The sequence below is a fragment of the Chanos chanos genome, chromosome 2 (assembly GCF_902362185.1).
Source record: "Chanos chanos chromosome 2, fChaCha1.1, whole genome shotgun sequence".
Lineage (NCBI taxonomy): Eukaryota > Metazoa > Chordata > Actinopteri > Gonorynchiformes > Chanidae > Chanos > Chanos chanos.
Genome location: NC_044496.1, coordinates 50,387,730 through 50,402,892, shown reverse-complemented (window position 1 = coordinate 50,402,892; position 15,163 = coordinate 50,387,730). Strand labels below are relative to the sequence as shown.

Here is a 15,163-nt window from a genome sequence, read left to right as displayed (position 1 = left end):
ACACATACACACACACTCACATACTAGAGGTGTAAATCAGTGTTCTAAGTTCAGCAGTGTCTCGAAGTACATGAGTGTTGTATGCTCTCTCTCTCTCTCTCCTGCCCTCAGATTTCATGCCAGTATATCCCATTTATTTTTAATGAGCATGTAAATAATCTTTTCTGAGTTCCACAGCTTATACCGACCGGAGGTCTCGGGCTCAATTATTTTGATTGTGTTTGTCTTTGCCTTCCCAGTTGAACTGTGTGGCCTAACCATCAGAGAGCAGAACAGAATCCCATCAGCATAAGTTAAGATTTCACACTCTTTGGTCTTGTCCTTTAACCTAATGTGGTCTCTGTGACCTTGAGAATTTGAATTTTCTTTTTTTTTCAACTGTCCTCTCTCTCTCTCTCTCTCTCTCTCTCTCTCTCTCTCTCTCACTCACTCACTCACTGATGCTCTGCAACCCAGTTGACCACTCTGGTTTTTTTTACCTGGCTGGATCACTGGCCTGATACAGGCCTAAATGACACAGTCAGCCAGCTGTGTTTGAGAACTTCACTCCACACACATAACCATTAAAGAGGGCACTTAATGAAAGTGGCTGAGTAAAGGTCATTAGAGGAGAACAGATGGGTCCTTGGTTTGCACGGAAAAGCACCTTATTGTTCACAGCTTGCCTCTTTGTTCTCTTACATACATGCAGGTTCCATAGCTTGCTCTTGCTGTATCCTTCATTGTGTTCTACCATACAGGAGATATGTGGTGAAATTCTCTAATTACCTGCTGAAACATCTGTTCAGACACCTTGTAATGACAAGACACCTGACATTACTCTTAAGGCTCTTAAAACAGCCTAGAGACGCAGCCTAGAAAACTTTTCTTTGGAATTTCCCTTGAAAAAACAAAAGTACAGTTACACTATTAGGTCTTATTCAATGAATCGTCTGTTAATCTGCTAATTGCATTTAAGGAAAACATATGGTAATATTGAATAAAAATATAAGCATAAAAAAGACAGCGATAACCCCTATTACTAGCTAGCATGGACTGTTATGTAAAACCGGCAGAATGTATTGACAGATTACTATACAACATATAAAGTACTCCAAACAGGATTTCCCAAGAAAATACATTGGAAATAAATTTTTGATCCCATCAACGGGAAACTGGGAGTTATAAATACATTTTTTTCTCAAAATGTGTCTTGTCTATTCATAACAAAGTAATCTTGTTTAGAACAAATTATTTGAAGCGTATTTGCAAAGACAAATGAATAAGTGATTCTACGGCAGAGATATTGCTAAATAAACAGGCTACGGGGTTAAAATGGCCCCACTTCTACGTCTAGGGGTTTAAGGCTGTCAGCTCACGCTCAACAAACCATTGTGCACATAATCAGTTTGGGCACCGAGTTTGATGCTTGTGTACGTTTTGTTATGGTGATTTGTACAGCTGTGTTACATTTAATTGGCCCTCGGTAATGGAGAGACGTGGGCAGGGCCGCGGTACGCCTGCTCTCACACTGCTCTCTTGCTCTGGTGCAGAATGCTGCAGGGCCCCCGAGCTCAGTCAAGGCTGAATGTGTTTATTTCTCCTGGACGCGAGAGGGGCCCTGTCCCTCAGCAGGGCAGTCCGTCAGTCACTCTACGTCTCTACCACTGTCTGCCTACAACATCCATCTTTAATGCGAGAACCAGCCTGAGAACAATGGCTCTCCCGCATGACAGGGGCTCGCTCTCTAATAATTAGCCGTAGGTCATCATTTTTTGATAATGTGGAGAAGGAAAAGGAATATGACAGAGAGAGAGAGAGAGAATGAGAGAGAGAGAGAGAGAGAGAGAGAGAGAGAGTGAGAGAGAGAGAGCGAGAGAGAGACAGAGAGAGAGAGAGAGAGAGAGAGAGAGAGAGAGCGAGAGAGAGAGACAGAGAGTGAGAGAGAGACAGGGACACAGCTTCATTTGCATATTGCAGCACTACATAGAATCGCACCCTCCCCCACAAGTCCAGGTCGGGCACTGGCATGCATTGTTCAACGGTAAAGTCATCGTTCAAAGCCAGATTCCCTGTTGCACTCTCTTAAATATTGAACAAAGAGGGATCTGGTTCAGTTGTGGAGTACTCCTGGATGTAACTGTGGATGTGGGTTTTCTATCAGAGTGTTCCCTTAAGACCCCTATATGTCTGCCCTTGCTGTACGTCTCTGATTTTTTAAAACATGCGTGTGCTTTACTTGCAGTAGATTGCCCATTTGCAATGGCTCACCTTTGACCAGAAACACGTATAGAGTTAGAGGCAGTGCGACTCTGCTTTTTAACAGCCCTGAGGTGAATGCGAATGAGCTGCATGCTGTGAATCCCATTTCTTGTCAAGGAAATTATCAATACCCAAAAAACAAACAGTAGTACAGTTTCCAGTTGCTATTAAATCTGTTCCCACTTTAGTTCAATGTGTCTGATACTCCTATCAAGGTAAGAGTGTTGTAATTTTTGTGTAAGCTGTGTGTGATTAGCTTTGTATCTTTGTTATACATAGTAACTCCAGATTTGTAAGTTGCAATTATGTAAGTATATGATTTTATCCTATAGCAGTTATAGTGATGTGTTATTGTAGTTTAAACTTATGAATATAAAGGACAGCTAACATAGGATTGTGACATGAGAGTCTGTTCCATGTAGTACTAATGCTAATGGCCTAAGTAAGACTGATAATAAAGAACGATCAAGCACAATAATGTAAAAGTTACAAACATAAACAAAGAAACCATACAGTGTCATCATCTCCAATTCCACATATATTTCCATAACAGTTTATTTATTGATTTATATTTAAATTTCCTTACGCTTCAGTAATCTCGGGGAAACGCGATAGGGCACTTCAAAGAAAGTTGTCAGTCACTTAAAGAAAGCCGAGTCGTTAAAATCACATATGGGCTGACACATAAGGTCCATCATCGTTTTAGAGACGCTGCTCGGACTTGAACGTTTATTTTCTGTGTCACTCTACCCTGCTGAAAGCTTCCTATATATTAGTGACAAGCTACATTATATCGCCATGATTAATTTATGGATGACTGCGAGATATAAACGTTACTGCTGTGTGGCAAAACAAATTATAACGTTAGGGCGATTACCCTGAGGAATCCCAGAGGACTGCGAGATAATATTGAAGTAATCCAACTGCTGAGCTAAACATGCTCCCTGTTGAGAATGATAGACACCTAAATTAGGAGAACAAGCACTGCACTGTTTTATATCTGTGTGTGCCGTGCTTATCTTTCAAATGAAAAGCCGTCAAAGACAAAACTTAACTTCTCTTGTCTGGCTGATAAAGGTGTCTCCTCGTCTTGGCCGTGAGGAAAAAAAAAATCCCTAATACAGTTATAATGATAAACATGTTCAAAATCAATAAGCATATTAGTTTGAGGGTGGAGTGTTTACATTGTTCACGTACTAAGAAAGAGATAGCATAGTTGACCTGTGGGCAGTGTTTTCTCATGGTATAGATGTACAGAAAACTCTCTTTCTCAACTCTGATTTTGTTTCTCTCTCTCGTTCTCAAACACCCACATGCACTTGCATATGTGCACGCACACACACACACACACACACACACACATAGACACACAGAGACACAAACTCACACACCTTCCAAATGTAAAGATTTGTAATGCCAAATCCCTAGAGTGCCTCTCCCCTCTGTTTCTGCAGTGTGGGAGTTGGCTGTAAGTCCTGAGAGGGCGAGAGAAAAGAGAGGAAGTATTTCAGACCTCCATCTGGGCTGACAAGAAGCTGACATGAGTTTCAACCCCTGACCCGCTCCCTAAGGAACTGCAGCCATGGAAACCACTAAGTCATTTTGTAGGTTTTCAAATTCGTACCATATGAAAAACGATTAATACATCCATTTAAAAAAGGGAGGTAGCAGAAATCATAATGAGAAACAGATGGTAAGAACAACAGGGGATCAGAGCCATCCTCCTCATAAAAGGTCAGTCTGTCTCTAACCCATTCTTTTTTTTATTAGGCTTTATCATACAAGTGCATCCAAAAACATGGAAAACTTTCTCCAGCGTATCACTCATACGGCTCCTAAAAGAATCACAGTTCCTGAACTTTTCAAAAGTAAACAAGTTTTACCCCAAACTAGTGAGATGATAACTAAGTGACTGTCAACCTGGTGTTAATTAAATTACGTTCTTGCGGTAGTGCTATAGATAAATATTTTTCACTGCATATACACAACTACAGTAGCTTAGATATATGATGGCTCAGGCTTGCACTATTAAAACCCAGCCTTTTACATGAAGTTGGCAAGACCCCAGCCTTCTCTCTTGTATAATCAGATTTGATTGCACAATCAGCTTGGACCAAATGGGCTGTCATATGCCTAGAGGTATAATTCATCTACTACAATAGAAGGTTGTCAGACAGACAGGCTTGGTCCAAGAAAATATAAGACTGCTTCAAAAACGAAGCACAGCCATGTTCCAGGGAAGAGTTATTCATTACGGCGGAAACATCAATTACCCGTCCACAGATTTCTGGCGAGTTCTTAAAATCAGTGTTCTGTGTGTTTCCCGCCAAATTCAGCCCTGAAATGTTTGTTTGGCTTCTTCTAGATATTTTCTTTTTTTTGTAACTTTTAATTAAGATCTATGATTTTTTTTTTTTAAACTCATACAAAATTAATGTGTTTTGTTTTTAGAAAAGTGAAATGAAAATGGTCATCATTGCTTCCTGATGTGGGTCAGCTCGACCGTAATGTTTGTGTTGACGCCGGGGTTTTTTCACTGTTTTCTTTTTTAATTTCGTACGCAGATTTCCTCACACTTTCGTTAGATAAGAAAACAAACACAGAAGGCTCTCCCTCTTTCTCTGTTCTTGCGGCTTGTTATTTTTAATGGTGGAGACACAGAGGATTTGGGGGTGGTGTTGTGTGTTTCTCACGGCGCCATAGGTAGGCTGAAAGAGTGCGAGGGCTGTTTTGTGTGCTGTCTGTCCCCCGTGTCCTGGGGTGTGAAGACGTGGTCCCCCTCGCAGATGGGGCTTTCATTAACACATGGGCTCTCTCATCAGAACAGAATGGCCAGGTGTCGCCCAGGAAACAGTCACTGCCGACGTCTGGGACAGGCTCGCCAAGAGACTCGGGCCAACTCTAACCCAGTGTGCCCTCTCTCTCCCTCAAACTGTAATAATAATAATAATAATAATAATAATAATAATAATAATAATAATAATAACAATAATAATGTTTTTGTTGTTGCTGTTCATAGCGATGACATTAATAATGTAATTATAAAATAATAACAGCAAAACAAATGTGGAGCAGTGGAAGATGAAAGTTAAACTCACTTCTCAGTAAACATAATCAGTGCTAGAATGCACGTAGTGTTTAAGCCTGTGATTCTTATGAAATTCTTACATTAATAAATGAACTAATATCATGACTGAGCGATTTCATCATATTTTTAACTTGCTGCCGTATTAACATGGGTAATGCTATTAATATTTAATTACAAGCCAAGACGGACAATATTATTTGCACAGGGAAACCAACAGTTTATTTAGTGACCGTTACATCACCGGCCAGCTCACTAGCTTTGCGCAACATAAGACTAACCACTTGGTAAACTTTTTTTTTTCTAAGTCTACTAAGACCAGTTTTTAAGATCCACGGTTCACTTGAAACATGACTTTTTATTTGATCCTGTAAGTTTATACGTTTATGTGTATGCGATAACTTCATCTGCTCCTTTGAAAAGCCATCTCAACCACCTTTCTGCACTGATGAGCGTAAGATCTCAGATCTCCAAAGTAAAGCAGGAGGTGACATTCTCTCTGTTCCATGAACATCTGGACACAAACAAGTACATCAAATCCCACACAACAACTCATAAAAGGGTGCCAACTGCCACTCTCCATTACCTATAGCACCCGCAAAGAGCCGTAGCTAGCCGTGTAACAGGGCAGAGCGCTTCCCATTAGAACCCTAAAGAGGAGGACATCAAACGATCTAGGGAGCGAGCACTACCTCGGGAGGGTAACACATCATCATATTTTAATAGAACATGTGGCTCCTTTGCCGTTGTCTTATGTCCAAATTGCAATCGCAAATTCAGTCCAGCTGTCGATCTACAAATGGAGCTCAATTACCTCGCGCTAGCAACGCTGCTTGTAGCTTCACCACGCTCTGCCAACCTCCTGGCTTTAATTGTTGAACAAAGTGAAGCTGAGTCGTTGGAGTCGCTCTTGGTCAAGCTTCCATGTGTGTGACAGGTGACATCATAGCGACCGACGTTGCTGATGTTGCCCTCGCTCGCCCCGTGCATTTTGGTATTACTATTCTAAACGCTTGGAGCTTAAGAGACTGACAAGCCGCGGTGATGGGAACCTCAACTCTGCCACTCTGGTAATGGGTCTGCTGGCATGTGTCACCTCTGGTACACACAACACTCTGATCTTTTCCCTTTACGAGCAACTTTGAGCATGTTTTTTTAATGATGGGGGTTAAGGCATCTGTGGCAGTTTCCCATGTAATGTTGGCTGATTTATATAACTCCTGAATTACCAGACAATTACTAGCCATTGGTTTAACTAGTCCATTGCGCTTATCAAAAATGTTGAGTTTTCAAGGCTTTCTCACACAGAAAACACATTTTCACAACTCTCCTATTCATAAAATGGGATATGCAGACAGAACAGCAATTCAGATAAGCAGATCATTCAAACCATACACGTGTAATTTATGTATAATTTGCACACACTTTTCTTATGTGAATATTACCACACAACAGCAGTTTTATGCATGTACAGGTGATAATAACTGATAACTTGTCTTTAATCCCTTGGTTCTCATCATGGTCTCTTGCCTCATTGTGGTTGCATGAGAAGAATTGATTGTGCCTCCACAACTGCTTATGGGAGCTCGGAGCTGATATTAGAGACATACAGGTTGATGATAAAGGGGAAAACAGAATGTAGAATGCTCTATGCCCTTGTGGATATAAGATCAGTACATGACTTGGTCTTTTCAGCATTACTGTGGAGCCTGGCTTTCATATGACGATCTGCAATTCATTCATTTGCATTTCTTGGCATCAGTCAGGGGATAATATTATCACAAAAAACCCATAAAGATTTATTTCAGTGTGGCGGTTATTGTTTTATCTAAAAAAAAAAAAAAAAAAGAAAAGGAAAAAGAAAAAGAAAAAAAGAAAAGAAAAACCAACCAACCAAACAAATAAAAAACAGTTTGCTTTCTGGCTTGCCTACTTACTCAGTGAAATTGGCAGCCAATGATGAGATGAAAGGAGTTGAATTGCTTTTTAAACTCTATTGTTGAAACTTTTTTTTTCCCCCGTTGAGAGACCTACGCATGACTAAGTAAAGAAGCAGTCCAGCGGTACTGTTGGGTTCTGTTTGCAAACAGCCCTGATTACAAACTCCGGAGACCTCAACACTATATACTAGGACCTAAAACTAGTTAGCATTGCCTGTGCCCACAGAGTATTGTCCCAAATAGCATTACTTCAACTCCCAACATAAGTTACCACAGTAGCCATAGCTCCCTGTGGACCCCATATTATCCAGGCAATGAAGCAAGGGCCAGAATAGTGCTTGTGAACAATGCCTGTGTATTTTTTTTTTCTATCAGAGAACCTTAACCGCTTCAGTTACTTTAGGTAAACAATGCTGTTCTATGACATCCTAAATACCTTTGAGCCAGCTGCACCCTCCGTAGCACTGCGCCGTAATAATCTTCATCATCACCGCCATATATTACAATAGCTGATGCTAATGCCTGGAAGGCAGCATGGCCTCTCCCTCCCCGCCGCCCTGAGCCCCTCTCTGCATTTTCATTTCATTTTCTTTCCTCTTTTTTTATTTCCCTTTGGCTGTGGCTGCTCCCTTTACAAAGCCCGGGAGCATTATCAAAACATTACGGTGCACAGCATGTGTTTGATTAAAAAAGTGTAAAGTTACAAATTAGTTAATAAAATCATTTAGGCCTATCGCTGCAAATGGTGATAAATGTGTTCCATATGTTCCCAATAAAAAAAAGGCAAGTGCCATGTGCCCGTCCCCTCTGTCTTCGCCATAAACAAATAAATTAAAACAATTACCGCTGTGCACGCCTCCCGTCTTTAATGAGAGTGCACCCATATAAAATATGTGACAGGTTTCATTTCCTCAAAATGGTGTCTGTCTCTATCTTGAGTGGTTGGAAGGTTCCAGATGTGCCTGACTGAAAGGGCATCTCCCCCTTCACTGTTTTTTTTTCGCGCGAAGTTTCCGTCATGATTTGTGCTATTGGTTTCTCTTACATCTGGAGTACCCAAAAGATGTCATGCCACGGGCTTATAAATTCCACGTGTCTATAGAACCTTTCTGTCGCGCACTCGAATGACTCTTGATTAACGCTGTGCGTTTTCTAATTATATATGCACATGTAAATGTGTTTATGTAAATAGCTCCTTTAGTATGGAAGGCTGCTTTCGTATCCTGAACTGACCTGTCCTTAGTACAATAACTTTTCCTTGTTCTTGCTCCATGTTCTTGTCACTGGAACAAATCACCACTACATCTGCTCAACTCTGTCTGAGATCAGCCCTGTAGTAGAAGAGGTAATGTTGCTATCCTGCTCGAGCCTCTCTGGCTATTCATACATGTTAACTTCAGCTGTGCATTTGCGGTCTGTCAATGAACGTAGGCAGCTGTCATGACTCCCTAACTAATCGTATAAAGACAGCTGAGATCCAGTACAGGAGAGTGTAGCGGTGTAGTAGAGACTGCTGATTCAGCTTTCATAGAGCATTCGTGCCAGTCTTTGGCAGCCTCCTCCTCTAAGCACCAGGTAATCATGATGTCTCCACCTTGGTTTGGCCCATGTCTTGAGGGCCTGGCCATGATGGTACAGTCATTACTCTTCATCTAAAGAGGATGACACAGGCGGGAATCGGAGGCTGGTCGAGGCGGCTACCGCCCAGAGAGGGGACGCGTAGCATCTGAGTGAAACAAATTGCCTGTGGGGTCCATGCCATTCAGGCCATGGACACCTGCTATACACCCAATCCAACTGCCATGCAAATAAGTCCCTGCTGTGCAGCCCCTTATATTATCAGCCATGATGTCTGTTTTATTTTCTCTGATATTATTCTCTCTTCTGCCATCTTGCATTGACTGCTTTCATTTTTAATTGTGTCTCCCGGGTATCCGTTCTGATAATATATGGAGTACAGAAAAAAAAAACAAAAAAAAAATCGGAGGAGTGGCCGGTGCCAAAAACCTGATCTTCAAAATGAGGCAAAGATCTAGCCGTTGATACGTTTGGTTATGAGTTTTGCAGCCCTAGTCCAAACCTCTTGTAAATGTTAAGTTCAATGTGTCTCCTTAGTTGGAAGAAAAGGGGCTGCCTCTAACAGACTATTAATTGGGTGTGGGTTGACCAGGCAGCTGGGCTATAGGGACTTGAGCTGCATTCAGTATGGTCTTTAGTTCTGGTTTTAATAGCCCTCAGGTAACAGTCCTCACCACTCGGCCCAGGCAAAGGCAATGCTACACTGGGGATAGCGGATGGGGGAGGAGCAATGTAAGTTTATGTATGTGTGTGTGTGTGTGTGTGTGTGTGTGTGTGCGAGTGTGTGTGTGTGTATGTGTGTGTGTGTGTGTGTGCATGTGTGTCTACGAGTGCGAGTTCAGTGTTGCAGTCAGTTGTTGACCTTCACAGTAACGCCAACCACAGCCAAGAACCCAGCACAACCTTGGTGCATGAACGTGGCCATTTGGACTCAGCAGATAAAATCATGAAGGAAGCAGATGAGGGGAAATGAGCCTTTTAATTGAAGTCCTTATTAAAAAGCAAAGAGGAAAGGCGAGAAAAAGCAGAAACCTGATCACTCAAAGTCTTATTTGCTTAATTTTAGAGCTTGGCTCCGACTTTAGCATAGGAGTGCGAATATCTCGGTTTACGAGCCGAATTAAATAATAACTAAGCTATATTAGAATCTTTGGTGCCTGAAAATTGGCCAAAAGAAGGGCATTTATGTACTCGTAAAATTTTTTATCTCCGTCAAGATTCTGGGGGATAATAGTGTAAAATTACTTGAGCTGAAATTGTCTTTAGTTTTGGAAGTAGTGTGTTTATATATAGCCTGTTTTTTTTTTTTTTTAAAACAATTTCAACTTTTTTTTTAACCATATCTGTAAGTTTGTCATATAATTGCCTTAATGATCGCTAAATAACGAGCCCAACGTTCCTGACATCTGTGTAAACACTGTGTATGAGGCATCGTGAATGGGAGTGGCTGTACCAGTATTTTTTACTGCTCTTGGCAGGACCTTACAGACCTCAGAACATGGTGTAGTTTACGTTGAGACCTGGAACAAGCCATGTTACTTAACACTGTTGAGTCATCAGAGAGAGTCAAGTTTGTCAGTTTCGCAACTGCCGACTTTGCTGAAGTGGAGCCAGTCCTCTAGGTACAATGGATGATACATACTACGATACAAAGCACGGTACAATACGATAAGGAGGTTACAATAGTGAAAAAAAAACACATGAACAAAATACATTTTAGTACAGTCACAATGTACATTGAGGTGCACAGTACAATCTTTTATTTACCTGATGAGATCCTTCTGTTCAGCCCTCAACGGCTCTCAGACCCTTCTTTTTCCCTTTTTCGTCCATGTATGAAAGCCAAACATCTAACATGTGTGTTCTTGAATATCAGTTATCACACCCTCTCTCTTTAAAGGTCACAGGCCCTGGTTGTTATTTGGTCAAAGAAAATGTAAGATCAGAGTGTCCAAAGGCCTGAACTGTCAAAAGGAGAAAGAGTGGGAGAGAAGACAGAAAGAGAAAGAGAGAGAGAGAGAGAGAGAGAGAGAGAGAGGGAGTGTGCGAGAGTGGAAAAGAGAACTGCTCTTGTCTTTTCCAGTTTAGGGAGTCCAGATGGGAAGTCATTTTTTATTCGTCTTGAGGCGGCACTTCACATCTGCTGGCCCAGATGCCTAATGAATACGGAAGCAGGGCCGTGCTGTCGCCTCATTAATACTGCACTCGCACGGGGAGCTGGGCCGGCCCGCACGCCCCATCCTCAGCCACCTCCTCCCAGCCCAGCAGCCCGCTGGTGCAGAACCGCCGGCTCCCCGCGGCTCCTCGGGGCCCGGCGGCCGGCAGCTGGCGCCTCGCAGGAACAAAGCTGCGGCTCTTTGTCGGGCCTAATGCCTTTCTGTGTTGTCACTTAAGGTCTTTATTGGTATTAATTGATATGATCAGCACAACTTCGGCTATACTTCTTTTTCCTTCTCGCCTCTGCGTTGGAGGCATCTCAAATCAGTTCAAACAGGTGGCTCGTGAAGTATGGTGCCAACACCCAGAAACCCTAAGCGCACGTCTGTCATTTCTGACAGACTCTGCGTTTTCCATTGTGAATTAGGCTTTGTGTGTGTGTGTGTGTGTTTGTGTGTGTATGAGACAGACGCCATAGCTGCATTCCTGACCTTTGCTTAATATGCCTGTTCAGTGCTCTGGCTGCAGTTCAAGTTCAGGGTGGCCAAAAACGGAGAGAGTTCAGATATTGTTTTTTCTGTTGCCACCAGGAGCTATTAGTGGTTCAATAGCATTCCTTTGTACCCACGCTAGGCTGAGCGGGCATTTAATCACCTACGGCACACAGTGGGTACATTTATTTTCAGAAGATTTCAGTAGGCTTGTAATGCTTTCAAATTTCAAATTCAGCACCCTTGTAATACTTTCAAATTTTGTCTAATTTAAATAAAGCCAGGTTCATGCACTTTGGAAAAGGAAATTACGAGAATGCATGGTGAATAGGAAACACTGAAAAGGCACTAAAACGAGTGAATATGAATTAACTGTAGAAAATCGTACCTTTTACAGTTCTTTTAAACTTTTTTTTCAGCTGAATCTATATATCACAATATGAAGTCCCTTCGGTGCCTGCAGTAATTGGATCTGACAAATCAGTGTAAGTTGACTGTTGGTCCCCTCCTGCACCATGTTATGAGTTCATTCTCTGGTACTCTCTGTATTAGATCATCCATTTTACCATGTTGCAAACAAAAGGGAGGGGAGGGGGGGGGGGTTATAACATTACAACTGTGAAAATCACAGGGTGATGGATTCACTCATGTATGAGAAAAATCACTGGGTCTTTAAAAGAACTGTCTCTTGTTTATTCTCAGGACGGTAAAATTCCATCTGAACAACAAGATAAAAGAAAAAAAAAAAGAGAGAGAGTTTATGTTGCTGTTTTAGCATCTAATAAACAGAGGAGGGCCGTGGGGAAGGCCCGGGATGCCAAATGTTCCGGAGCGGCCCTCTTCCCTGCCGTTTCCCGTCCTCCACTCTGATGGAACGGCTGGCACCAGGCTGCTGTTGTTGTGTGCGGAGAGGAAAATAGGAAGTCTGGGCCAGCCTTAGCGCTGGATGCTACTGTGGCCTATGAAGCTTTACCACCTGCTGGGCTTTCACTGCCAGACTCTGGGGCTCAAGAAGGCAAAAACGCCTGTTAATGGCACTTCATTAGCTCGAATGGTCCTGTATCAAAATAACCTGTACCGAGCAAATAAATAAATAAATAAATAAATAAATAAATAAATAAAAGAGACGGAGAGACAAGTTGGAGGTTTTTGTATGCGAGCAGTCTGTTTTGGGCAGGAACAATGGATAACACTTCCCTGGATCTCAATCTTGGGGAAAACACACTTGGTTGGTTTCACTCTACCCGTGACTATTTCAACATGGTGCCTGTTCTGCCAGTCTTTTTGAGTGAAGGATGACTACACTGAATGATTACTCTAGAGAGAGTCTAAGCAAGCCTGCTTTTTAGATCAGATCAACACGTATTATGGTTACCTATGACAAATGACGGTCACGCGGCTCGGCGAAGAGGAGAGCTCGTATTAAAACGCAAGCCAGTGAATAGGAAATGTTGCATGCCGTTGCATCTGCTCTTTGAAGAACAGTCTTTATTTTTAGAAAAAAAGAAACAATAAAAAACAAAAGGAAAATCAATGAATATGTTCATAAATTGAACCAAATGATTGTGTGTTGTAGTTCTGAACACATGAAATATTTTCCAAGGTACTTTTTCTTACAGTGTCTCTGATGAGGTCATGGGCACAGGGACAGTCTACCAGTCCTTAGATTTGCCCTGTGTTTTAGGACGTGGCTTAACCTCCACATACACTCCTCTTTCTCAGCTGGGGTGATTAAAGACCCTGTTGGCCAGTCAGGCCACTGTATGTGTAGGATCAGTTGTACAGCTGTGTCATAGAAAACTCCACTATGTGTTTTCTGCCACATGGGGCTGTACAGCATCCTCTGCTGGCCGAAAGCTAGACTTGCTTCGTGTGTACGTGTGTGTGCGCTTGTGCGTGTGTGTGTGTGTGTGTGTGTGTGTATGCGCGCGTGTGTGTGTGTGTGTGTGTGTGCACATTTGAATCAAATATAATGAATACTTTTTCTGCCGCTCAGATTTTAAATACGTTTTCCACAGATGACTTGCAGCTGTAACACATTTTAGTTAGTTCAGTCAGTTTGTAAATTATTTTGCTGCACTTAAGTAAAAACTAGTGATACATACCAGGGACAGACATTTCACATTTTCAGTTCACAGGGCCTCCTCTTGCATCTGCAAGATAATTTTTGTTAGATGATAAAAAAAACAACAAAAAAACCCAGATCTTTCATCAAAGCTGATTTGTTTCACATTTGGCCTTTCTTTTATAATCTGGTAGGGAACAGCATAAACAAAAATTTAGCTTGAAATCTTGCCCGTGACCTTGCTGAAGCCAGAGCCTGTTTGTGACTATTCCACTGTGTCTGTCATTATCAATCTATATTTAGTTCTGCTGTAATTACACTTTGGGTGGGAATTGTATGAACTTTTGATTTAAGGACATTGTGTTTCCTGATTTTATAAAAGTTGCTCAATAACAACTTTTAGGACCATTTCCCTCATCTTAAGTTACAGCATCATATGTAACAGAACATTTTAACACAAGAAACCCCATCATTTGTGAAATATGCATAAGCTTTGTACTAATGGTCAAGCTAACTGCATTCAATTCATTGGTTTTCCTAACATAAAAGATATATATATATATATATATATATATATATCTGAATTTGTGATTGGTCCAGTGCTCTGACTGGCTTGCACATTTGAGATGAATCTGAATGCTTTAACCCAAAGACCGGTTCACTTATGCTGCTGTAGATCTGTCATGTGTGTGGATCAGTGTAGACAGAGCGGTCATCAATCAGACCTCATTTTCGCCGTGTGACACTAGAGGGCTGATTCAGACTGTTTGAGGAACAGAATGTTCTTTGAGACTTCACTTTCAATACTTACTTTTTCTCTCTCCTGTCACCAAATGAAAACAATCACAGTGTCAACATTAATATTGCAGTTTGCCATGATTCTCTTTAAAGCCTCTCTGGAGACACTCCCATGCCAGGGTCCAGTTACATAGCATTTATAAATGTTGTATGAGCAATCAGTACACATTATTATGCAGTTTATAATTAATAAGTGTATAAAAATTTGGATGTTTATTCTGAGTCAAATCATGCTGTCAATTTTTTTTATTTTTTTTTTTTTGGGGGGGGGGGGGGACCATTTGGATAGCAGCCTGCTACTTTAAAGTGGTCCAGATTCTTTGAGTATTCTCTTTGGTTTAATATTTCTCAAGGACTCTTGAAAATTGAAAAAAAAAAGAAGAAGAAGAAAAAAAAGAAGTGTACCATCATGCAAATGCACTTGACTCAGTGACAAAATTTGTTTTGTTTTTTTTTTTTGCTTTTGTTGTTTTTGTCATTATTTACTCCTGACAGAAAATAGCCTGTTGAGACTAATGAAAAGTCAGTCGGTGAAGGGTTAACGTAGCCTGACATCCTGCCCCCGCTCATTGTCTGTCTGTCATTAAACATGATGAACTTCCTGAGCCATTTTCTGCAAGCTGACATTTTTCCACGACTCCGTGCCAAAAATCATATTCATACTCGAAGACAAGGTCCTGTCTGAAATCCCCAGTGCCTTTGTGGAAAAAAAAAGAAAAAAAAAAAGAGGGATTGCAGAGCATGTTTTTGTCATTTGCATGAGCCCAGGAAACACAGTGTTGTCCAGTGTGAGGCCATAACTCACTGC

General features: G+C 41.4%; 1 protein-coding gene across 1 annotated transcript in view; it reads right to left on the bottom strand.

Annotated features, from left to right (window-relative positions):
- Window positions 1-8,894, bottom strand: part of cpxm1b (carboxypeptidase X (M14 family), member 1b) — a 38,028-nt gene extending 29,134 nt beyond the window's left edge. Inside the window, exon 1 of the mRNA XM_030765500.1 lies at window positions 8,751-8,894. Within this exon, the coding sequence (XP_030621360.1) occupies window positions 8,751-8,894 (144 nt within the window). The remainder of the gene's footprint in view (window positions 1-8,750) is intronic.
- Between the last annotated feature and the right edge of the window lie 6,269 nt (window positions 8,895-15,163).